The sequence below is a fragment of the Scardinius erythrophthalmus genome (genome assembly GCF_964197995.2).
Source record: "Scardinius erythrophthalmus genome assembly, chromosome: 1".
Classification (NCBI taxonomy): Eukaryota; Metazoa; Chordata; class Actinopteri; order Cypriniformes; family Leuciscidae; genus Scardinius; species Scardinius erythrophthalmus.
Genome location: NC_138221.1, coordinates 11,470,788 through 11,497,334, shown reverse-complemented (window position 1 = coordinate 11,497,334; position 26,547 = coordinate 11,470,788). Strand labels below are relative to the sequence as shown.

General features: G+C 39.4%; 1 protein-coding gene across 2 annotated transcripts in view; it reads left to right on the top strand.

Moving 5' to 3' along the window:
• LOC308691643 (uncharacterized protein) overlaps positions 1 to 18,009 on the top strand; it is a 36,515-nt gene extending 18,506 nt beyond the window's left edge. The window contains exons 1-4 of one of the 2 annotated variants that reach the window (XM_081367074.1): positions 3,921 to 4,070; positions 5,001 to 5,413; positions 13,524 to 14,730; positions 17,338 to 18,009. In XM_081367074.1, the coding sequence (XP_081223200.1) occupies positions 5,356 to 5,413; positions 13,524 to 14,730; positions 17,338 to 17,380 (1,308 nt within the window). In that variant the 5' untranslated portion in view covers positions 3,921 to 4,070; positions 5,001 to 5,355 and the 3' untranslated portion in view covers positions 17,381 to 18,009. Of the gene's footprint in view, positions 1 to 3,920; positions 4,071 to 5,000; positions 5,414 to 13,523; positions 14,731 to 17,337 lie in introns of those variants that run through there. The other variant, XM_081367075.1, reaches the window with a different exon arrangement.
• The last annotated feature ends 8,538 nt before the right edge of the window (positions 18,010 to 26,547 follow it).

The window sequence follows — 26,547 nt, the reverse complement described above, 5'->3', positions numbered from 1 at the left end:
TTAAGTTTGCATACCAACCTTTTCCTTGGAGATCTCCGGCAAGCCCCGTGATGTTTGCTCCTTTTACTAACTACCTTTTTACTTTTACTAGAACTAACACCGGGAGAGTTGCGAACAGATTGGGGTTACGTTACTGGTTTGGCCGTCGATTGACAAAATGCTGAAATATATTTTTAAGTAACGTTAAGTTATGTCAGTGAGCCTCCTCCTGGACAATAACTTTATTCTAGAGCTGCTATAAAGCCAAAACACTTTACTTTTAATTTCCTGTTATCATTGTAAAGCTGCTTTGGAACAATCTACATTGTTAAAAGATGACGCCCGGCATTTCTCCCCTTGGGTTTTAGGTTTCGGGAAGGGAAAAAAATCCACCACCTCGTTCAAACTTTTAGGATACCGGATCAGATTTGGACTATCCATACGCACAACGCTTCAGCAGGTTTCCCTCTCGCTCGAAAGCTTGCCAGACCTCCCGCGCATAGTTACGGTTGCTAAGCCACGACTGGCCTGTGGCGGTTTTCGGGCGTGGCGAAGGGTCAATTCAGGATCTATTTGCGTAATCAGTGTTGGGTGCAATGCAGTACTAACTAATTAATTAATTACTGTAATTTAATTACTTTTTATTCTAAAAGTAAAATAAGAATTACTCTTTACAGTAGTACAGTAATCTTATTACACTGTACACTGTGGAAGATGTAATTAGTAGCTTTTAGTAGAATAATTACAAATTGCTGAGTTATGAGACTAAGGGTGTATTCACACCTGCCTCGTTTGGTTCGATTGAATCGAACTCTAGTTCGTTTCCCCCCTTGGTGCGGACCTTTTGGGCAGGTGTGAATACAGCAATCGAACTCGGGTGCGGACCAAACAATCGAACCGAGACCCAGCTGAAGAGGTGGTCTCGGTACGGTTCCAAACGAACTCTGGTACGGTTCGTTTACGGTGTGAACATGAACCGACCCAACTGCAGAAAACTGCGCCTTTTTATTTGACTGCTCTTATGAGGATACTTAACAAAACGGACATTTTGGCATAATGGTGTCTAAAGCGAGCGAGCTAGAGCGCGCGCACGGCAGAGAGAGGGAGCGAGAGACCTTGTGTGTGTGTGTGTGTGTGTGTGTGTGTGTGTGTGCGCGCTAGTGTGCCTCACGAAGCGCATGTAACGACCCAAGCAATCAATTGTCAGTGCGGCCGGGCTTTTATCTATACCATATAGTTTCTTCATATTGCGTTTGTAGAGAATAACACCAAATCAGTAAAATAACAAATATTACATTACGAAATATCTCCATGCTGAGCCTGTTTGTGCACTTCCTGCTTTTCCCTGCTTGAGAATTCCTGTCCAATGAATGGACGACCTTAGCACACGTGTGGTTTTGTTTACACATTTTGGTTCACTTGCAAAAAGAGCAGTGTGAAAGCGAACCGTACCAAACAAAAAAAAACAACATTCTATTTGGTCCGGACCAAAGCAAGTGAACTATCGGACTTTCCTGGTGTGAATACACCCTAAGTTATGAGAATACCCAGATAGCAAGGTGACATTGATTAAATGTTGAAATTCCATCAGAATCATCATTTTGGTTGAGGTTGAAAATACAATGCTAAATAATATTGGATCAATGTTGAAAAATCAATGCTAAAATCATATTGGAACAATGTTGAAAATTCAATGTTAAAATAATATTGAATCAATGTTGGATAATTCAATGTTTTTCGGTGTTGAAAAGACAAACATTGAATCAATGTTGATTTTTGGTCAGCTTAAATTTCTCCACTGGTTGCCTAGACAATCCTAACATTGGTTGCCAACCGCCAATCAGATCGAAGCGTGGATAACAGTCAACAGAATTCAAATGCGGCTAACAGATTTCAAGCGCGAAACAGACAGACGAAGCATTCGGGCAACGACAGAGTGATTTTTAGAGGTAAGTTAATCTTAAATCTCTAATCTTTCATTTCTCATTTTTATGTATCTATATTTCTTACAACTTATTTGCTTTTCCTTTGTGAGTCGGAATGAACTGCTATGTTAAATTTATTAATAACATGAACAAACCAACTGCCGGGATTTTCCCATATTGAATTTCAATTTGCCTTTTACCAAACGTCATCGTGGGTAAAACTAACAGTGGGTAAATTGTTCATTTTCATTCTTGTGTGAACTAACCCTTAAGTCAAAAAAGGCGCAAAGAAGCGTGAGTTCATAACGTTACGTTAGTTGGGCACGCAAATGGGAGACGACGGGCACGACAGCTAATATAATTTTTGTATTCCAATAATAGCTAGCTATTTATTTATTTTTATCCATGATGATATAGCGTTTCCAGAACTTCCAAAAATGGGTAAAAAATATAGAAATAACAGCTGTAATAGGGTCTATACTAAAATTAAGTAAATAGTAAAATAAATTCAAATGATTTTGAATTCAGGGTATTTTTCAAAATTTCAAGTTTCACTTAATTTTGTAGTACATTTGTCATTTATAATTAGTCATATTTCCAAATATTTTCTAATTGTGTTTTGTTTTGTTTAGATGCCTTACAACAGCAGGCGGCAGAGGAAAAAGGAGGCCTCAGAGTTTATTTTTGTCTGTTTCGGTACAAAGATGGCTCCGTTACGCCCCTGAACAGCTTGGGGGTATTGCTCGTGGTGGAAACCCCTGAGTTCATTAGAATTACAGTATGGTATTTTACCCAAGTAACGTTAGAGGTAAGTGTGCATTTGCCTATTAGAGCAGCCCCTTCTCTGCCTACGTTTTAATTGTTTTAAAACCTACCTATTTTATTTACTATATTGATTATTTTCTTTGGTTGGTGTTATTAATTTATAGCTGAGTTCTGATTTCTGTTCTAGTTCTTTTTTTATGGTTACTCAGCTATGTTGCTCTTATTTTTGTTTTATTTTATAATGCATGTTATATCTTTTTTTATAGAATGCATGCTATATTGTTTAATGTTGTTCTTCTGTAAAGTACTTTGGTCTGTTCTAAATGTGATACATAAATAAAATTGAACTTGAAATATTTATCAGAGTAATGTTTCATTCTTTCTTACCGTAGTAACTTTACTGCACTGTCTTTGTCACCACAAAATGCATTTTTTTTCTGAATGTGAAATTTCATGTTCAGTTTTGGGGGCATAAATAAATACATTTGCTTGTAAACTGAAGGATGTAGTTTACTTTGAATGACATTTTGATTAAAAAACATATTTAATTGCAACCCAACTGTTACTCCATAACACCTACATGGTTTCTGTCTGAAAGGAGTCATTTAAAAATGCATAGTACAAGCATGATAAACTAGCATAGAATCTTGCTGTACATGAAGTAAGATTGATTTTATGTTGATTCAATGTTAAATAAGTGATTTAATTATGGTTGAAATAATATTGATTTTATGACCATATTGATTGATTTTTCATCATTGATATAACATTATTTCAGGGTGCAAACCTGATGAAAAATCAATGTTAAATTTCAACATTGATTCAATGATCTTTTGGTTAATGCATTAACATTGATTCAATGTAGATTCAATGTTGGTCTGCTATCTGGGTACAGTCTTCTGTAGAAGTATTTTATTTCAGTGTTTTTTCTTTAGTAAGGAAATGTCGAACTGCCTCATGGATCCAAAAATAATAGAAGCTTTCTACTTTTATCTGGGGTTTCAACAAAAGGAAATTCTACAGGTGCTAATCTACAACATGCCTTTACTATTTATACTATTAACTATTAAGACGCTAGAATAAACTGAGCCGGACTTTACAGGCCAAAACACTTTTCAGACTGGATGGAGGTGATCCTCCTCTGCTTATTCTGACTATTTTGTGCTTCACTTGAAAAAGTTCCTTTCACCTTTAGTAACTGGAGTCACTTCAGTTCTAAAATATTAATAATGGAAGGCTACTAGTAAAGCTGAATCTGCGTGGCCCTGATTGGCTGCGGGGGTGTCCCGTACGCGCGTGCGTTGGAGACCGATGACGTCACCGCTCGCTCGCGCCGTCTCTCTTCCCTCATTATTGAGAGTTTTAGCGTCGAGTCTTCTGAGGAGAGAAGAGCAGTTCACGGTATTTCTCATATACAACCATTACAAACACTTTATAGAGTTTGATTAAGCGACAAACTAATTTCTGTATTGTTTTCATCGATCACAGCGATACTTGTGCGTCTTTTCTGGCGTCTTCCTTCTGAAATAAACATTTAGTGCAGCAGCAGCAGCGAGCATGAGGAGAATATGTTGAGTTCATTCAGACCTGAGCGAGTTTGTGTTCGTTTGTGTGATTGTCTCGATGTTTGTGTGAGAACTGTTACTGAATGTCAAGTCAAGAGTTACAGTTTGAGATCTGTGAGGGGAATTGATAGGAATGCATCCCAAGTGTTGCTGTTGCCATTTTCATGTTTACCTTTATTTCTTTGTTGACAATTATCTTTGGCAGATTACTGTATGAGTAACGTTAACGAACGAGGGAAATCTCAAATCTATACATCCATGGGAATATAGATAAATATTAATAAACTTTGACACCGGAAACGTTACGTTTTATTTTATTTTAAGAGTATCATGATCATTGTCAGTTTCTGTACACAAATCTGTTACATTATGTATCCTGGCTGACTCAAATAATGTGTTTCTAACAGCAAACACTCAGAATAAAGTGAGATGATCTGCTGATGATCCTGAATGGCTTGTTGATAGTCTGAGGCTCATCAATACAGATCTGCTCTTTATTTCATGACAATAGTTCCTGTTTTCACCTCATTTATTATGCTGATGTCTTCAGATCTCCTGTAAATTGACACTTAAAGCTCATTTCATTGGTGTCAACAGACTGAGGGGATGTTCTATGTATTTGCATTTTCTTATAGAAACTTAGAAAACATGATGGTAATAAAATGCACATGGATTGCATGTGAAGACTGAAAATTGACATTATTATATTCTGTAGTCCATAAGCATAAAACAAACTCGGTAACTTATATATTTTTGATTTTGGCAGATCAACTCCGCACACTACAATTCATCATCAGTGAAGCTCCTCCTACAGCAGTCACATCATCAGTGAAGCTCCTCCCACATCAGTCACATCATCAGTGAAGCTCCTCCCAGAGCAATTCATCATCAGTGAAGCTCCTCCCACAGCAGTTACATCATCATTGAAGCTCCTCCCACAGCGGTCACATCATCAGTGAAGCTCCTCCCACAGCGGTCACATCATCAGTTAAGATCCTCCCACAGTAATTCTCCAATAAATGCTGTTAATTCCCATCAGCTACAAGTGAAGACGAGCATCAGAGCATCAGGAAGAGCTGAAATCTGCAAAGTCTGAGTTTATTAAAGAGGACAGTGAGAACATGAGTGATCCAGAACCCTGCAGAATGAAACACACTGAAGATCCTGAAGAACAAAGAGGTTGGTGTTTATTCTTCATTCATTCGTGATGCTGAAGAACATTCATGTAAGAAACATTCAAGCACTTCAGCACATTTATATAAACAGTTAAACTGTGAAATAGCTGCAAAAGTTTCTGTTTTTTAACAAATGGTCATTAAAAGGATGTTTCATATTGATTGTCAACATCAGGTGAAACTAAGTTTAAATATTTAAACAGTTTTATTTTACATTTATTTTATATATCAGGGTTTCCGTGGGGCATTAAAAAGCATTAAAAGTCCTTAAATGGATTTTACGAAAATTAAGGCCTTAAAAGGCAAAAAGCATTATTTGAGTAGGGATCGACCGATATGGATTTTTTAGTGCCGATGCCGATACCGATTTTTTTTCATCAGCCTTAGCCGATGACCGATACGGGCTGCCGATTTTCTTGGGCCGATATTTGGAGCCGATACTGCTTTTACTCACTCAGTTAACATCATAAAAATGACACAATGATGATAACAAATGTTACAAGACTCAATTTAAAAAAGGAACATTTATTGAACTTAAAAAAAAACAAAACAATATTTGACAAATATTAAACACGTGAGGTAGAACAAGTAAAAAAAAGTTCAGTGCTAAAATTACTGAAAATAAATATTTAAGCATAATTCAAATTCTTTAAGTAAATTCTGAAAATAAATATTTAAGCATGAATAAAATAATTACACTATTGCACACAGTAGCAACAAGCAAGCAGCATAATAAACGTCTGTCTTTGCTATGCAGCCATGAACTGCGCTCTCCATGATGACATGGAGGAAGGATTAATTTATTTCCTGCCCTTTACGACTACATATATTTATGGAGATGAGAAATAAAAACCCGCCCTGTCCAGCTATGATCAGCTGTTCGGCCGAGTTTTCGATGTTGTCGTATTATTCCACCACGGATGCGGCATTCTGAAAAGTTGAGATGTTTTTATCTCGATGCAGCGCGGACGCGCTTGGAAAAAACAAGCGAGTCGCTTCCATTATGAGCGCGCATACCGCGCGCCTACATTTGAAATAACGAACTTGAGCGCGCAAAAGACGCGATATGTGAACAGGCCCTAAAAAATGTATTTGTTTTCATCTCACCACGGCATAGAAGCGCCTGGACAAACGAGCGCGCTGCATCGCATGCGTGTCGCAACCGCGTCGCTTCTTTTATGAGCACACGTCCAAACCTCAGCCAGGTGGTCGCTGAATAAAACTCCCACAAATATCACGGAACAACGTCGGCATTATTTAATCCTATGACCAGTGTCCGTATGCATATGGATAGCCTCGAACTTGGCTATTTGCAGCTCCCTAAATACAATGACAAGCAGTTTTATAGATGAGGCATTCGCGTTTTCCATTTGGACCCACAAACTTGCTGCACACACATATAAAGCAACATGTTTCCACTTTTAAAGTGTATGGCAATATTTCAGCTAAGTCAAACAGTTAAAAGATGCTTTGAAAGTTTAAAACTTGCCGTTGTCTTGATGAGGCTTCCAGCACTCTGCTAGTGTGGGAGGGGCAGTGCATGGGCTGCACGTGAACTGCAGCGTCTCCAGCAACACAGAGCTGCCTGCGGACGCCTGTCTGTAAATAATGCTGGGAAAACACTATCGGCGAACGCAGCAGCCGCGTATCGGCCGATGCCGATACACGTCAAACCCGCAAATATCGGCCCGATTTATCGACCGACCGATATATCGGTCGATCACTATATTTGAGTCTGTAAATGTAATTTTCTTTTTTTTTTTATTGTTTTGAAGAAAATTTTATATCAATTTCTTTGAATATAGCCGCTGCCTTCATAATTAATCATGTTATTTGCTGTCGCAAAATGTACGTTAGTGTGTTAAACACACGGAACCAGTTTGTAATTGGTTTCGGCCGGAGCAAAATTGCATTGATACGCGGGCATTTTGTATAGCGGTGGACGACAGGTCAGAGGAAAAATGGGAAAGTGCAAATTCAAACTGAAGTGGCTGGAAAACGAAAATTTCAAGACATGGCTGCAGCCCGTTAGTGGTAAAAATGATGAAGGATTTTGCAGTGTTTGCAGAAAAGCATTTAAGTTGGGGACAATGGGAATTAGCATCGTAAAATCCCATATGCAGTGTGACGGCCACATATCGGCGGTAAGAGTAAGACAGCAAACAACTATGTCTAGTTACTTTGGCGTGACCGACGACAACTGATGCTGTCACCAACGTTTGTGGAGCAGCCAACGTTACCGCAGCAAAATCGAGCGACATTCGATAGGGATGTCCCGATCCGATCACGTGGTTTCAGACACGATCGGAATCGGACGTTACCTCTCGATCAGGACTCGGATATATATGTATATTCTCATTATTTTTTAACACATCTATAGTTAAGCAGTGGCACAGAGTTATTACACTGGTTACATAAATACACAAATTACAAGCAAAGATACTAAACAAAGCTACAAAGTCTAACAGTAGTATTCAGGTACAGAAATTAAGTATAGTTTCATCTTTGTTAAAGCTGTATATATATATATATTTTTTTTTATATATTAATAACACAGACCACAGTAGGAATATTAGGTGTCTAATGTTACTTTAAAGGTCCCGTATTATGCCCCTTTTCACAAGATGTAAAATAGGGGTGCAACGGATCAAAAAACTCACGGTTCGGATCGTTTCTCGGATCAGATTCACGGATCGGATCATTTTTCGGATCAGCAAAAAAACTTCTTTTTTTTGTTTATTAACACTTTTAAATTATTAAATTAAAATATATAAAATCAACTTAAAGTGTACAAGGCATATATCTTCTTTTTAACATAATTAATGAAAAACAACTTAAAGTGCAACATAAAAAGGCATATGTCCTTCCTTTAAACATGGACCAATGCTTGATGTGTTTCCACATATAGGGCTGTCAAAATTGCTCAAAAATGACGTTAGAATATTCCCTCTAAAAAAACACATATATTCGAACATCTGGTTGCGCAATTTGTCAATGAGGCGCATTACGTCAGTAACAGGACAAATTAATACAGAGACATAGCTACTTGTATAGGTAGTTTATTTAAGTTTAAACATATTTGTCAACGTATTATCTACACATAAACAAGTAAATCAACTAATGGCCAAGACCGCAGACCTCACTCTCGCTCGCTCACTCACACTCGCACTCGCAGGCACTCTTTCTCTCTCTTTCTCTCTCTCGCCCTCACCCTCGTGCTGCGTTCACACCAAACGCGAATAGACCGTCTGGCGCGAGTGATTTCAATGTTAAGTCAATGTATAGACGCGTTTACACACTCTCAGTAATGGTGTTCATTTCGAGTCGGACAATAATGCCTACAGAGTCAGAGTGCGTATAGAGATGAAACAGGTATGGTTTAGTAGTTTAATTACGGTTATTATAACGTATTTGTCATCTGCTTGTATGTATCCATTATTTATTAATAGCCTACAAGTCTGCTGTCTGAATGATGATCAAGCATATACTGATGAGTTTAATAAAGTTTATTGTACATCACACAAAAGATGAAGCGTCAGTTTTACTTCAGAAAATCACCGTAAGAGCTGAGTAAACACAGTAGGCTAAGTTATTAGAAGTGCGCAAGTAGCCAGTAGAGTTGAGGGAGCATTCCTGTGGGCGGAGGTTAGTCAAGAAACGGTTCTAGTGACGTCATTAAAGAAGGAAGTAGAGGGATGTAGTCCAAACGAGCCGTTCACTGTAGTCTGTTAAATAAAATATCTCGCTTGGCATTGAACTTTGAGCTTTATAATTTTACAGATATTATTTATGCTCTAACAGCAACATTACACACTAACTAAAGTTTGAAACATGGGCTCACGCAGAACGGGACCTTTAAGACAGAATGCACGAACCGGAAAAAAATGACAAATATCTGGGCCCGTATTCATAAAGAATCTAAATGCAAAGAGTAGCTCCTAGAGACAAAATTCTTAGAAATGTGGGCGTTTACTCTTAAAATTAAAGAAAAAATCCTAGTAAAGAAAAAATTCATTCAGAAAGCATCTTAACCATTAAAAGAGGTCTTTAGGTCAAAATTGTTAGGAGCACGGACGAGGACTTTTAAGAGGCTTAACCCTTTTACACGTAAGTTTAAAATATTCTGGCTGACCCCCCAGCGTGAGTTTTTCAAGGCGACCGTTATTTAGAACGTGTCACTTTATGGTTTCCATGGTGACGCGTCATTGCTTCTCACGTGACATACCGCAGCAACAACAGCGCTGAATGAATGATGATCTGCTTTTATGTCAGTTTTCCTTTTTAATTCAAAATATTCACAAATTTGTTAGCTATGGCATGAAATATCTGATATTCCGATTGTCAAATATATGCAAGTGGAAGTGTTTTGTTGTTTAAACACCTTTATAACGATCGCGTTAGTTGAGCTGTCAGATCTGTTGGATTTACAACACGTGAATTCATCCACTTCTCCCGAAATACATAAAAGTAAGTGGCTGGTGAAATGGGAGAAGAATAGAGTAAACTTTAAAGTTACTTACACAATGTGTATCTGATATGAATAAAACGTTATAATGGAAAGGATTGTTGTTGCCTCTTCCATAGACATCAGTGTGTATTTTACAAACTCTAAATTTATTGTTTTTTTAGTACTTATGTAAATGTATGTCTGAAACCTAAAATAAGCATTATGTGGTTGAAAACACTGAAAAGTTGTGATATATGACAGCTCTGAGCGCGCCTGTCTCTGGCTCAGCGCCAGCCAACGCGCGAAAGCACATTTGAATTTAGCAGTTGATCACGTGATGCGCTGACCGTTCTAATCACACCGGTGTGATCGTACGCTCCAGGGACCAGCCTAGACTGATCACACCGGTGTGATCGTACGCTCCAGGGACCAGCCTAGACTGATCACACCGGTGTGATCGTACGTGCGAAAGGGTTAAGAGTTTCTTTAGCAGAGGAGAAAACGACAGAAAGACGAAGAGGGAGAAGAAATGTGTTGCAGACAATGGATGACAGTGAGTTAATAAGACGCTATAGATTAGATTGTGCAGGGATCATGTTTGTGACTGATCTTCTTAGAGACGCGCTAATATCTCCAACACAGTGCAGAAATGCCATAGCGCCAGAAATGAAAGTAATCACTACATTACGATATTCGGCCACTGGGAAAATTCCATGTTTGATACATTAAAACCAACATTCAAACCAACACTTAAATAGACATGCCAGCAATCAGTGTAACTGGAAAGAGTGGAACAATTTTTATCATTCTAAGTCAGTCAAATACCTTATAGGAAATTAACAGCATGGTAAAAAAAAAAAGATTTATATAAACATATATAATGTGTGTGTGTGTGTGTGTGTGTGTGTGTGAGAGAGAGAGAAAATGGTCAAATAGGAAAAATTACGCATGTAATTTCAAAGTGAAGGCTAAGAATAGACCCTATATTAAAAATCATTATTTTTTTCCTTCTTGGTCAACCAACCAATCACAGTCTTCAAAAGATTGTGTCATACATAGCAACGGGGTCAACCCCGCCTCCTCACTAAGATGATAGTTTTTGTCTTTTCCTTACTCAGAGTTGCTCTCAGATCGGTCCCGAATTGATTTTAAGCTAAGACTCCTACATAAAAGTTTTTAAGCTAAATGAAGAGTTTTCTGAGAGGATTCTTAGAATCTTTATGAATACGGGCCCTGGTTTCTTTCTCACCTGTCCACTTATGACATAAGAGAGAGAATATTTGCTGAGACGAGCATTTAGACAAGTATTTTAATATCATTGTGTGTGCATGTGTCCATTCAAAGCAGTAGCGTAGCCAGGAATCACAATGTGGGTGGGCCCAGAGAAAATCTGGTGGGCACAGCCTAAAATGCATCTGTTATCAAAATAGGCCAACACAACTACACCTGCTTGAATACACCACAGTTTAATCAGAGCACAAGCATGTAAGTCATCATAAGCAGTGTTAATAAAGAACATAACGATAAGAACAGCATTTCCACTGCGCGCGGCCAGGCCACACCACACACACACGCGCATCTGACAGATGCGAAACAACATCAACAAATCAGCAGCAGGACAGTAGTGGACAGTGTGTAAAAACCAAAAACAATGCTTGGTCATAGTCTGGCTCAGCGGCCACATAAACCACGTTATATAAACAACATTGACTAGGCAACTACATAAACGTAGATTGGCTTACTTTTGATGACTAGCTTATAACAGGAGACGACGGGGCTGGGGGTCGCACACAGTTTTAAATTCGAACACATTATTCTCTGAGTGTACACACACCGGCGGCGTCTGTCCGCTGCGCCCAGCAACGGCTCAGGACCTTGTTCAAAATCCTGCCGTGCCACAGAGCGCTATTTTTCATAGTTTAAAGTTTTATATTAAATTTACATTTATTTGTCTCAAATCGTAGTTAATGAATCTGACTTCACCCTGGGCTGCAATATACGTTTAGTTTTATATTCATGTACAGAAATCAGCTGCTTGAATGAAAATTGCTGACATTATCGGATTTTCAGGTGAGAGTTGTCCTAGACGCGGCGCTGCGCGTCCAGTGTGCGACCCCCTTAAGAGTTGAACACTCACTGCAATGATTTCGTTATAGTCCAACGATTCAGTCAATTCTCCTGAACATCTGCATTATCTTCCTCCTGTGGTGGCCGTGGTCTTTTTGACACAAACTTGTTGCTCTGTTTCATTTTAGTTTAACATAACGTTCCTTAGCTAAACTTCAGTGAAACCCTCTGTGAAATGTGCTCGTCGTTGTGAAGGGGGGATGGGCTGTTCGCAATCATCTGAGTCTGACTCCGAAATGCGCTACGCGGGCATTTCGTCATCACCATGACAACCAAACAAGAATCAAGAAACATTAAGATTTATTTTTATAGGTCAAAATTGTTATAATCGCAACATAATTTCCTAGGCTACCCTGTGAGGCCACTGAGTGACTAGATGGGCCTGACTGACAGGTGGGTGGGCCTGGCCCACCCGTAGCTACGCGAGTGGTTCAAAGGCAAGGAAACGCAAAAGAGGAATCAGTTCGGTGTACAAGTGCTGTCTGAAACGTCTCTCTCTCTCCGTCTCTCTCTCTGCGTGTGCTTCGGGTGAAAATAACTTGAGTCCCGATGTTCGCCTGTTCGTCTGCATTTAAAATGGTTTGAATATGTAAATTGGCAAGAAAAAACACATCCGAATTATAAACTTTCACTCTATGATGGTTAAATTTAGCAGTTAAGGTGAGACACTACAGGTGAATAGGATACATTTTTTTAAATAATAGATATCACCATGAAACTTCCTCAGTTGATTACTTACACGAGTATATAAAAAAAGTATTACAAGTTTTAGAAATTTGTATGTTTAATTATGCAAATTAGGCATCTCATTAAATATGCATGATTTTGCATATATTTTCGGTAGATAGATCTGAACATATGATAAAGCCAGGTGCAAAATTTCTTTCTGTGTACTTTCTGTGTAGAGCTAACAGAGTGCTGTTAGCCACCTAATTTTTGGTGACATGTTTTTAGAAAAAGTTAGCTTTCTTGTGGGAAAGTTAGTTCTGTTTGTTTGTTATTTTGGCATTAGCTCACCCCTGAAGATTTTGCTTCATATATTGCTTTGTTTGATTTATTTGATCTACTCAAGACACTTTGTAAACTCTGAGATACCATATTCTGAAAACAGTCAGGAGAACAAGAAAAGTCAAATAAAAAGACTGACTGTTTGATTAAAAGGTCACATAAATCAGGCCAGGAATGCATTATTAACAAATCCCTCTGAAAATATCTTCAGAATGCTGCTAAGTGTATAACTGGAAAGTTTGGTGTACACAGGTGCTACATAGGCTGACCGCACCCGAGTGCGATTGCTGTATTCACACCTGCCCAAAAGATCTGCACCAAGGGGCGAAACGAACTTGAGTTCAATTCAATCGAACCAAACAGGACAGGTGTGAATACACCCTTATAAAAAGGCATACAAATTATTGTAATATTTATAGCAGTTGTCTACTTTGTTACATCATGGTTGACATTTATGTCCTTTCACTTCATATCTTTCTTGGAATTGTTTTGATGCACTGAAAATGAAATGTCTTTTTCTCTTTCATGTCAGACCTGATGGAAGAGAGCAAGGAGAGTGAAGAACTGAGTGAAGTGGAGGAGGAGAGAGAAGAACTGAGTGAAGTGAAGGAGGAGAGTGAAGAACTGAGTGAAGTGGAGGAGGAGAGAGAAGAACTGAGTGAAGTGAAGGAGGAGAGAGAAGAACTGAGTGAAGTGAAGGAGGAGAGAGAAGAACTGAGTGAAGTGGAGGAGGAGAGAGAAGAACTGAGTGAAGTGAAGGAGGAGAGTGAAGAACTGAGTGAAGTGAAGGAGGAGGAACATCATGTCAAACCTGTGCCTTTGAATCGCTCAAAGACAAGAAATAAAATTTTAAAGAAAAGAAGATCCAATAAATCTTTCACCTGCACTCAGTGTGGAAAGAGTTACACAACCAAACAACATCTTGAGTGTCACATGAGGATCCACACTGGAGAAAAGCCGTTCACATGTGATCAGTGCGGGAAGAGTTTCACACAATCAGGACACCTTAAAAAACACATGAAAATCCACACTGGAGAAAAGCCGTTCACATGTGATCAATGCGGAACAAGTTTCCAACATAAACAAAATCTTAATGTTCACATGAGAGTTCATACTGGAGAGAAGCCATTCTCATGTGATCAATGCGGAAAAACATTTTCTAGGGCATCAACCCTAAAGATACACCTGACAGTTCATAAGAAGGAGAAGCCGCATTCATGTTCTGAGTGTGGAAAGAGTTTTTCACTGCAGACATATTTACAAAGACATCAGAAAAGACATACTGGTGTGAGAGAGTACATGTGCTTTGAGTGTGAGAAGACTTTTATTACTGTGGACAATTTAAAACAGCACCAGAGAATTCACACTGGAGAAAAACCTTACAAGTGTTCTCACTGTGACAAGAGATTCAATCTGTCAGAAAGTCTGAAAACACATGAGAGGATCCACACTGGAGAGAAACCTTACAAGTGTTCACACTGTGACAAGAGATTCCGTCTGTCAGAAAGTCTGAAAACACATGATAGGATTCACACTGGACAGAAACCTTTCAAGTGTTCACATTGTGACAAGAGATTCAGTCAGTCAGGAAGTCTGAAAACACATGAGAGGATCCACACTGGAGAGAAGCCGCACACGTGTGATCAGTGTGGAAAGAGTTTCTCTGTTAAAAGTAGCCTGAAACGACATATGAAGATCCATGCAGTGGAGAAACAACATCACCGCAGTCTGAGATCACGGTGAGTAGTTCATCTTTATGTGCTGAGAAACTTAAAATCTTGAAGTTAGTTTGGCCTGTGTGCTTTTCCTGCTGTAGCTCACCATTGTGAACTTTAATTTTCTTATGCATTTAGTCCATAGAAATTGGCACGATTGGTATATGTTTTCACACAGTGTAGTGGCCCTCATTTGCAAAACGAGCGTACAAGCGAAAATTGGGCGCACGGTTGTTTCCATGCAAAAAATTGGAAATGATCAATATGCATGTGAGCATTGGCTATGTTCAAATCTCACATCAGGTCTCAGTTCCCTTTCGAGGGAACTCGCGATGCATTGATGCCGCTTTGGGAAGTCCCTGCGTGATTGTGTCTGAAGCACATGTGTCAAATAGTCCAGTGGCGAGAGTGAACGTCACAGGCTTGTGACGTCATGACCAGGAAAGGTTAAAAGCACATCCGGTTGGAACCGTGCTAGCTTCCGTGCCTCAGCAAGCGCTCTGTGTCAAACTGGTTCAGTGTGAAAAGATGGTCTTTTCACACCGAAAAAGGGGTGGTGATGGCGCAGTGGATAAGACACATGCCTTTGGTGTGAGAGACCCGGGTTCGAATCCACTGTGAGACACCAATGTGTCCCTGAGCAAGACACTTAACCCCTAGTTGCTCCAGAGGCGTGCAACCTCTGACATGTATAGCAATTGTAAGTCGCTTTGGATAAAAGCGTCAGCTAAATGAATAAATGTAAATGTAAATGGTCTCTCAACAGATTCTTACATTTTTGCATAGCTTAGAGTAGTGCTGGGCGGTTTGACCAAAAATCAACATCACGTTTTTTTTCTAAATTATACCGGTTTCACGGTTTTTACCGTTTTTTTTTTTTTTTTTCAAGCATGATGGGTGTTAACCACATTTTCTACAGAGTGAGAGAGGAAATACTGCAGTAGATTTACTTATCATGCCCTATTTTATTGTCATGAGTGAATATTATAGAAAAAATCCACACTAATATTAATAATACAGGTTTGCAAGGCTGTTTACAAAGAGGTACCAGCACGATAGGGCTGTTGGAACAAATTCCGAAATTCGAATATAATTCGAATATTAAAAAAATCAATACTATTCGAATGCTGAAGTTCCTATTCGAATATTGCTTTTTTATTTATATATATTTTTTTAAATGCAATCTTGCCTTTCTCGCCGCCTTGGCACACGCATGTGAAAATTAAATGCTTTTGACTCGTCTGATAAACAATAAAGTTTTTGAATCGTGCACGTTATCCACGCTGTATCGTCATAACAACTGTCAAAAATCGCGGAGAGGAAAGTCTCCACGGAAACGGAGATCAACAATTTGATTCACAGTCCACACTACAACTCGATAACGGCGTTTTCAAATGTATCCACTTTGGAGTGCGTTTTCATTAATAAAAACGCCGTCTCATTGTGGACGGAAGGCCAAAACGGAGAGAAAAATATACGTTATTTTTTTATGACAACTTACTACCTGACAAGCTAGGCGATCTGTCCGAGGAACCGCCGTGCTAAACCAGGCAAGAATTACTTATTTTCTGCCTCTCTCCTCATCACGGGGCTTATCAGCTTTCCGCCAAAAGGCAATATCAGACAAACTGACGGTTTATCTGTGAAGATATGAGCCCGATCAACATCAAGCATTGACGACCGATAAGACTGTGTAATGTCGTAAATATTAATAATAGGATGAATTTTAGCATTTAATATTCGAATATTATTCGAATATTAAATAAAATACGGAATGGAATTCGAATAGTATTATAAAGGAAGATTGACAGCCCTACAGCACGACGCGCTTTAGGAGCGGCAGAAACAGTGGTTTCCCCGGTAACGGCTGTACACAAAGCAGCAACGCTCATAAACACTGCTTTATCAGGAAAGATTAAGAAAGATTCAATCGTAATAACAAAGAAACTTTTCTAAAGACCGTCAGTTCACTTCAGATACGTTAATACAGTATAAAAACACGCGCTCCGCGAGAAAAAAAGACACTCTCACCCCCACACGTCTCGTGCCCATTCTAGTCAATGCTTGTGTTTCAGATCGAAGCTTCCCAGAAGCGGCTCTCCGCGCCGCTTCGCTAAATATAGGCGCCTAGTCTATTTTGACACACCGCGTGGAGGACAGAATAAAACCTTGTCGCAGCTGTAATGCGCCGCAGACGTGTGTTGTAAATGAGGGGTGAGACTGTGTCGCGCAGCGCCGCGTTCCGATTAAAGTGACATACACCGGTTTTGCGGTATATTAAAAATTCATATCGTAACAAAAATAAACACCGGTATTCGGTATGAACCGGTAAACCGCCCAGCACTAGCTTAGAGGTCAATCAGCTTGTGTCGTGTAGGAAACGATGTGATTGCTTACTGGTCACATGTCAAGCCTGTGTCATCTAAAGTTTCATGACCAAACTAATGATTTATAACACAAATCATCTTCATGACATTAAAATAGATCATAATCGTGCTCAGCAGTTGTTGACCAGATTTAATGTAATTAAAATGACTGTTGAACTCATCAGTGATCTTGACTTTGAGCTTCACTTTTCATTTCATGTTTTTTCCTCGTTTGAAATCTCACATGATTTAATGTTTCTTTTAGACGTGATGGACGTGAACAAGAAAGGAAAAACAGAAGCCAATAAATCATTCTCCTGCCTTCAGTGAAAAAAACACTTCAGAAGATCCACATGAGAGTTCACACTGGGAAGAAGCGGCTCAGGATTTCACTCTGAAATCACATCTTCTCATTCTGAAGAAAGACCATTTAACTGTGATCAGTGCGGTAAACAGTTTCTTTGGGCGTCAGTCGTAAAGAAACACTTGAATATTCACTCAAAGGAGAAGATTAATTCGGAATATTACACCAGAAAAGACAAAGCAAGTGTGTGTTTCAGTGCTGAAGTCCTTTACTACAGATGATGAACTTAAAGAGCACCAGAAAATACACACTGGAAAAAAAACTTTGACGTTCAGGAGCTGAAGAAAAGGCCATAACACTTATAAGAGAGACATGAATCTGATATTAACTTTTAACTTGTTCTTCATTGTTTTTCATCAGAACATCTAGTTTATCTTCCACTTCTACTCTTCCATGCAAATACAACATAAACTTTCATGTATCTTTGAAACTGGACACTTTTCTTCTCTTGAGATGATTTGGCTCTTATAAGTCAGTAAAGAGAGAGATCTGTCTCATTCGCTTTCACTTTTACTTTTTTTTTGTATTTGCTTCAAGTAATAATCGATTAAACTCATTACTCATTTTATCAGCAACTCATTGTTATCCGTTTTTATTTTATGCTCATTCTGCTTGAATCAGGAATAATTGACCCTTCGCAGGGAGCTTGATTGACAGGTGATCTGACCAATCATACTTCGCCATCCGCCATTTTGTCCGACAAAGCAGTCAGGAGAGTTAGTAGATTAACATAGGAGGATTTGAACTTGAAAAACGGAGTGTACTGACGCCTTTCCGTGGTTAAAACAACATTCCTTCTTATGTTTGTTCATGTTTATTTGAGGCTATAAATTAACTAGAAGGAAGAGATGATCGGTTCACAAGAACAGCTTTAACTGATGCTCTACAGTGATCTGTCACGGCACATTAAAGAGCAACAAAACGGTATTTATTGTTTAAATTTCTTTTAAAAAATGACCAAATTTGAAAGCTGAGACTTTGTTTAATATGTTTAATATCAAACGTAACCGAAAAGTAGCCTGCTCTGTCCTGTCTGTCAGCGTGTTGTCAGTCTCCTCTCTGCTCTGCAATGTATTTTTCACTGCGTGAGAACATGGTGTGGCGTGAGAACGGCGTAGCTTGTCGGACATAGCGACAGTAACTAAGAGGGGGCGGGTCTTTGCGAACGTTCAATTTTAGAAACCTCTTCTCTTTGTCTCACTGTGATTAAGAAGCGGATGTGAAAGGATGTGAAAGACACTAAAGGACTATGGTAATCAGGACGGCCAGAGGTGACGACATCAACGACCTCTTGATCACAGGCTAATCTAATCAACGGTTGCCCATTTTTCACCTCAAACCTCCATTCATGAGGCTAAGCTGTGAACGACCATGGACTGCCCAAGGCCACCAAACCAGTTCTGGCTAGAACACAGTAGGAACAAAGAACCCTAAGAAACAGAAATTAAGTAATACATTGAAGAATATTAATTGCAATGTATAATATACAATGCCTTCAAACACCAACTTTTTATTTATACACTTTGGCTTAGAACCAACAAAAAATGGACAGAAAACTGTAAGGAACATATCTCCTTATTCACCCAGGGAACCGTTCACACACAGTGGAAACCGCACTGGGAATAACAGCCAATGTAATCTCACCCACTAACACAGAAATGGACATCTGGGTGATACCTCAACCAATTTACATAAAGTTTGGACTCTACGAGTACTTTGAGAAAGGTTTGTAAAGGAAATATGCATTTCCAAGGTTCTAAAGACACTGTTTTCATTTAGCTGTGTATTTTGGGAAAATGGAACAAGCTCCACAGGGTGGAAAGGTGGGAAGTAATGGAGGAATCATAATCGCCTCCCTAGTAATCACCTCCCTAACTGAATGGAATAAAAGCTTTCCCAAGTGAACACACCCTTGCTCCCAGTTTCTGACCTGACGAGGGAAGGAATAACAGCACAACCAAGGTTATACTCTTGCAAGTAAACCTTCACCCACACGGACCTTCAAGCAGCTCAACCGCTTCTGTTGAGGACTTCAGCATTCAACACCTAAGCTGCACGACTCTTGCCTTTGTAACCTCTAGACCCGGGCTATTCAATTGTCGGCCCCTGGGCCGGGTCCGGCCCCTGAGGGATTTTGTACAGGCCCTTGGAGTGAAGTGTAGTCATAGGCGTGGTCGATATTGTCCCTACCACTTTTGAAACATCTCGGCGCACAAATGTATCAATACAAATAAATAAAAAATCTCCAGTGAACTAGCAGAGTGTTAATTTCATTCGTTGTTAAATAAGAGGCGATCTAGCGCTGAAATTAATTGTTTTTTTAAATCAAGTGATCAAAGTGCTCGTTGCCGCTGCGATCAGTGGCGCGGATACTGTGTTCTCTTGTGGCTTGCGCACAGTGACAGTCTAAACTCTTCACTCGGACGCGCGCTTCAATCCGTTCAAAACTTTCTATTCGTGCCGGTGAAATTACAAAACAAAATGCACACAAACGTGTCCCTGCCTGATATTCAACCACATAATCGGTTTTGATGAGAAAAAAAAGAAAAAAAAACTATTCGAGTGCGGATTAGAACACACTCAACACAGATCCTCTGACACGGATGGTAAAAGTTCTGCCACTGGACCATTTAATTACACGCTTAACACAGTCGGATCTATGTATTTATTCACGTGAAAATTCTCGCCACTAACAATATATATTAGACCTTATTACAGAATAATCAACTCAACATCTTAGTTTGTCATTGACCTACATAATCATTGCCAAACTGAAAAGAAATGAAATGCTTAGCCAGTAATGTATTTACGTTTATTATGTAATTATTTGTCCCATTTTAACATTAGCATTTGCATTTGACTGACATTATCATTCTTATCAGTTCTTGCTTTCCCTGGAAATCGAATCCATGACCTGGCGTTGCAAGCGCCAACGCTCTAGTGTTTGAGCTACAGGAAAGGTGATTCTTTCAGCTAATATTATTATTATGAGTTCAGGGATTCAGGTCAAATGATGATTATGTCAAAACATAACCAACACCATCAGATCACCTTTTCTCTTTGTTCATCTGGCTGTTATAACTTAGTTACAACAGCCAAACAAAATCTAAAGTAAAAAATGTAAGGGTCAAGAGCCCAAATAAAGCAAAAAAAACGATTTCCATAATGGTGACATAAAAATAGTGTTTTTCTCCTTCAGTGATTCTGCTTGTTAACATCAGGTGTCTTCAATAATGGTCTAACAATTCAGGTGTCTAACATCAGGTGTCTTCAATAATGGTCTAACATCAGGTGTCTAACAATTTCTTAGGTGTCTAAGTAATGAGACACCACTCGATTTACCGTTTGCGGCATTTTCTCTTTCCGCTAGCTGTCTGCTACGTCCACAGAGGCGATAAGCGTTGACATAAACAAACGAAGATGCCGTCATCTCAGGTTGTGATATCAATTGCCTGGTCTCTCTTTATCTTTGCACGCTTGTGTGCCATCAGTCAAAGACATTGTAGAAGAAGAAGATTATTTCTCAGACGCATACGACTGCTTACGGATCAAGTCATGGTATGTTCGCGAATTGTATTTAACGACGGCGCCGACGACACCATAGCTAAGCAAAACATTAGCAACCGGCAAATAGCGCATAGCTGCTAGCTAGCGGTTAACATTACAAAAAACATTACAATTAAAACCGCTTGAACATTTTATTAAAAGTATCATAAAACACAAGTGTCATTAAACTGCTGAAAATACTTACATTTGTGCGACTCACTTCTGAGAAATTCCTACCCCTCTCTTTCAAGTGTGGTCCTCCGCAAACTTTGTTTCAAAGGCTATGTAACCCTACGCCTTGGCCCTAGCCCTTAATCAAAATCAGAATTGGGACACCACTTCCCCTCACATGAACGCGCAAAACCGAGGGGAAGGGGTAAGAGTAAGGGGTAAGACAGAGAAATGAGACGCAGCCTTAGAGTGCCTCCAATCAAGTTCCCATTCCTCCCATCCCACCCTCTGTCTTTCATGGTTATGGTTTCCCCTAAGCTGGCACCTCAAAGTTTAAGATCTGTGAGGGGAATTAATGGGAATCGATCCCAAGTGTTGTTGTGGCCATTTTCATGTTTACCTTTATTTCTTTTTCGACATTTATCTTTGGCAGATAACTGTATGAGTAACGAACGAGAAACAATTCAAATCTATACATCCATGAGAATATAGAGAAATATTAATGAAGTTTGACAACGGAAACTTTACATGTTAATGATTGAATTACTTCTTGCAATTAATAGTTATTATAAAGTCGAACTAGTTTTAAATTTACATATTATAGTGTTGTAGTTATTTGCCTGTAGAGGTTCACAAAGATAGGTTATTTATTTAATTATTTTGTTCCATTATTGATGATTTATCCATGTTAGGCTATATTGTGAGGAATAACAGTAATTTTTGGCTACCTCTTACTGTAGTTCGCCACACAGTGTCTCAATTAATTTGCCCCTCCTCTTCCTTTCTTCTTTCAACTTACCATCTGAAGAAGAAATTTCTCAGCTAATTTATAAATCTAATTCTTCCACATGTCTACTTGATCCTATACCAACTCATTTGGTAAAGGCTTGTTTTCCCTCTTTATCTTCTCTTATAACTCGTATTATTCACACTTCTCTTAGTTCTGGCATTGTTCCATCATCTTTTAAAATAGCTGCCATAACCCCTGTTCTTAAGAAACTTGGCGCAGACCCAAACAATTTAGATAATTACCGTCCTATCTCAAATCTTCCATTTATTTCAAAAATTCTTGAAAAAGCAGTGGCAGCACAGGTTCATGCTCATCTTAGTAATAATAACTTGTATGAGTGTTTTCAGTCAGGGTTTCGTCCTAAGCATAGCACTGAAACTGCACTAGTGAGAGTAACGAATGACCTGTTAATGGCTGCTGATGGCGGGTTGTTATCTATTCTTGTTCTACTTGACTTGAGTACAGCTTTTGACACAATTTCACACAGTATTCTCTTGCATCTGAAATTTAATTCCCAACCTTCTCCTGTTAGCTGTGGTGTCCCCCAAGGCTCTGTCCTAGGCCCCCTGTAACAGACTTTGCTTTGATAAATATTCTAATTAGTTTTTGAACACATTTTTTTATATTTCTGTGAATTTAAATGGGTTTAAGAAATGCATTATCTGTCTTACTAAGGAGGGACTTTTATTTTGACGGGTATTGTAGTCTACGGGGAAGGAAAGGGAGAGCACGCAGTTAAAGTTCGTCAGAGTTGTTTCGCAGCTATAACGTTTGCAACTTTGTTAAGCACCCCCCGAAAAGGCATAAGGTATGTATATATTTGATAACTGTTTGTTGTAATGACTGTTTTGTGTAATTCGCTGTATGTTAATGATAGAGTTTTGAACTAGTCGGTAATTCGCGCTTCTTGTACTTTGTTTGTTTAGCTCTTACTGTGATTTTTGGAGTCTTATGGTGATTTATGGAGTGAAAACGGACTCAATAAACTTCATTAACATCAGTAAAGTTTTGGCCATCATTCGGGCGGGGTCCGCTACAGTAAGAGCTTCACCTTCGCTGGTTCACATCCCCGCTGCACGTGCTTGTTCATGGGAGCAACGTGACGATCGTTAACGGATTGCAACACGATGGAATCAGCGTGATGGTCTAAAGAGCTGGAACGCCATAAAAGTGAGTTGACTATGGAAATTGATACTGATGATCCAGAATCTGAAAGCCTGCTGCAGATGGAAACAGAAGGTAAAAAGGAAAAGGATGGAAAAGGAGCAGTTAAATGTAAAGATAAAAATACATCTGAACTTCAGTGTCATGTACAAGACAGTGCAGAACTCCCTCGACGTTCAGAACGTCCACATATTCCTACTGAGAGAATGCTTGCTTACCAGAAAGAAGAGTGCTGTAAGAAAGAAAGAAGGTTAACGGCTTTGTATGACCAATGGAAATTAGATGCTCGTAAAGCAAGACATGACTTAAAATCAGACATCTCTGATAAGCAGCTTGCTGACATTGCTGACACTCTTGATGATAAAAAGAACTGTATCATAAAAATCTTCAGTGAAATAAGGGAACATATCACACCCGCTGCTGATTTAAGACGTAAAATTGATGCATGTGAAGCCGTGACCAATGACATTGTCAAAATTGTGCTAGAAAGGTTATCAACAGCAGATGGCGAGTTTGATGCAGAACAGGAAAAGGGCCGTCTACATGAACTTTTAGCTCATAGTTATGCTCGTTCCATATATGGTTCCAGTGCTTCACAAACAGTCAGCAAGCATTCTAGATCTTCTTGTACATCAAGCAAGAGAGCAGATGCGGCGGCAGATCTGGCTGCGAAAGAGGCTGAATACAAAATACTGCAAAGGGAAAGACAACAAAAGGAAAAAATAAGAACTCTAGAAGAGCAGCTCAGACAAGAGCTAGAAACACAAAGGTTTGAATTAGAACAGCTGCAGATAGAAAAGGATTTGGAGGTTGCTCGGGCCAGAGTAAAATCATATGATGAAGGAATAAAGCAAGAGACAAAGAGTCAGTGTATACAGAATGAACATGAAAGCCGGAAAATCTTCCCAACGACACAGCAGCAATACAATGTTGTCCAGCCAACATCTCTTAGTGAAGTGTCTCATCTTGCTCAGGCAGTTCAGGACAGCATAGCCATCAACAGGTTACCCATACCCGAGCCTTCAGTGTTCAATGGAGACCCAATTCAGTTTGTGGACTGGAAAGCTTAATTTATGTCACTTATAGATAGAAAAGGCATCTCTGCAGCTGATAAACTCTATTACCTGAAAAAGTATGTCAGTGGCTCAGCACACAAATATCTTGAAGGCACCTTTTATCGTAATGATGAAGAAGCGTACAAAGATGCTTGGAACAAGCTTAACCAAAGATACGGGCAGCCATTTGTCATTCAAAGAGCATTCCGTGAAAAGCTGTCAAAGTGGCCAAGAATACCATCCAAAGATGCAGAAGGCCTGAGAACATTTTCAGACTTCTTAAATGCCTGCCTGCAAGCCATACCTCATGTTAAAGGCCTGGAAATATTAAACGACTGTAAAGAGAATCAAAAGCTGGTACAGAAACTTCCTGACTGGGCAGCCTCCAGGTGGAACCGCCAAGTCACAACATCACTTATGGACGGCAAGGAATTTCCAAGCTTTCAAGACTTTGTAAAATTCATGTCAACTGAAGCAGAAATAGTGTGTAATCCTATCACTTCTCTACATGCTCTTCATTCACGTGAGTCACCTCATGAGAGAAGAATCTCAAATGAAACCAAAAGAAACAAGGCAATTGTCTTCAAACACAAACAACAGTAAACAGTGACAAACAGACAATGGCTATAGGACAGTTAAAAACACCATGCATGTTGTGTCAAGATGACAGCCATCAACTCTGTAAGTGCCCAGAATTCATGGTAAAGTGTCTGAAAGACAGAAGGTCCTATGTCAAAGACAACAAACTCTGTTTTGGGTGTATGAAACCAGGTCACTGTGCTAAGGATTGTCGGCGTCGCCACACATGTGATGTATGCAAACTGCGACATCCCACATGTCTTCATGATTACAACTATGAGAATAACGGAAACAGAAAGCAACCAACGGTAAGCAATGAGCGTGCACGTGAGAGTGAGATTACAGATGCCATGTCGCTTAATATCACAAGAGAAGGTCGTTCAGTCATTACATCCATGATTGTACCTGTATGGGTGTCATCCATCAAAAATCCATCCAATGAACAGCTTGTCTATGCTTTGTTAGACACTCAGAGTGACACCACTTTCATTGACGAAGAAGTGAGTAATGCACTGCAAGTGGATACTCAGCCAATAAAACTCAAACTTACCACCATGATGGGAGACAATATGGTAATTAAAAGCAAAAGAGTGTCTGATCTTCGTGTGAGAGGGTACAATTCATCAGTACATATCGATCTGCCTCCAGTATACACCAAGGAGTGTATTCCTGTCAATCGTGATCACATACCAACGCAGGAAACGGCAAAGAACTGGAGTCACTTGAAGGTAATCACAGACGAAATGTCACCTCTTCTCAGCTGTGAAGTAGGTTTACTTATTGGCTACAACTGCCACAGAGTGTTAGCTCCCAGGCAAGTCATATTAGGTAAAGATGATGAACCTTATGCTATTCTAACTGACTTAGGATGGAGTGTTGTGGGCTGCTCCACACCAGGTATCAACGGTTCAACATCGGTCAGTCTTTGTCACAGAATTGCCACAAAGGAGATTCCAGCTTTGACACCTATGGATGCCATCCGTGTACTCGAGTCGGACTTTAAGGATGTCACAGCAGATGAAAAGACAATTTCTCAGGATGATATTGTGTTCCTAGACAAACTCAAAGAAGGTATTAAGAAAAATGCTCAAGGACATTATGAAATGCCTCTTCCGTTCAAACAACGACGATACTTACCTGATAACAGAGAGCTTGCCAAGGTCAGACTCGATCATTTGAACAAGAAATTCTGTAGAAACGAGAAATAGAAGACAGACTACATTACTTACATGAATGACATCATTGAAAGAGGTGATGTAGAAACAGTGAATGATGATGGAACTGATGGTGAAAAGTGGTACATACCTCATCATGGCATCTACCATCCAAAAAAGCCAGACAAGCTACGTGTAGTTTTTGATTGTTCCGCAAAATTCAAAGGCACAAGTCTCAATGAACATTTGTTACCAGGACCAGACATGATAAACAATCTCACCGGAGTCCTTGTTAGGTTCAGAAGGCATCCTATAGCTATAATATGTGACATCGAAAAAATGTTTCACCAGTTTCATGTCCAGGAAAATGACCGAGATTACCTGCGCTTCTTATGGTGGAAAAACGGAGACACAAATTCAATGCTTCAAGATTACCGAATGAAAGTGCATCTTTTCGGTGCGGTTTCTTCGCCTGGTTGCGCAAACTATGGACTAAGATATCTAGCCAGTGAGCATAGTCAATCACACTCATTAGCTGCTCAGTTCATCTTAAGAGACTTCTATGTTGATGACCTGACCAATTTGCTGCCCTAGGCAAGATTTTACCTGGCGCCCCATGCATCACAGCCCATTTCACCCCGTCATTGTGTTC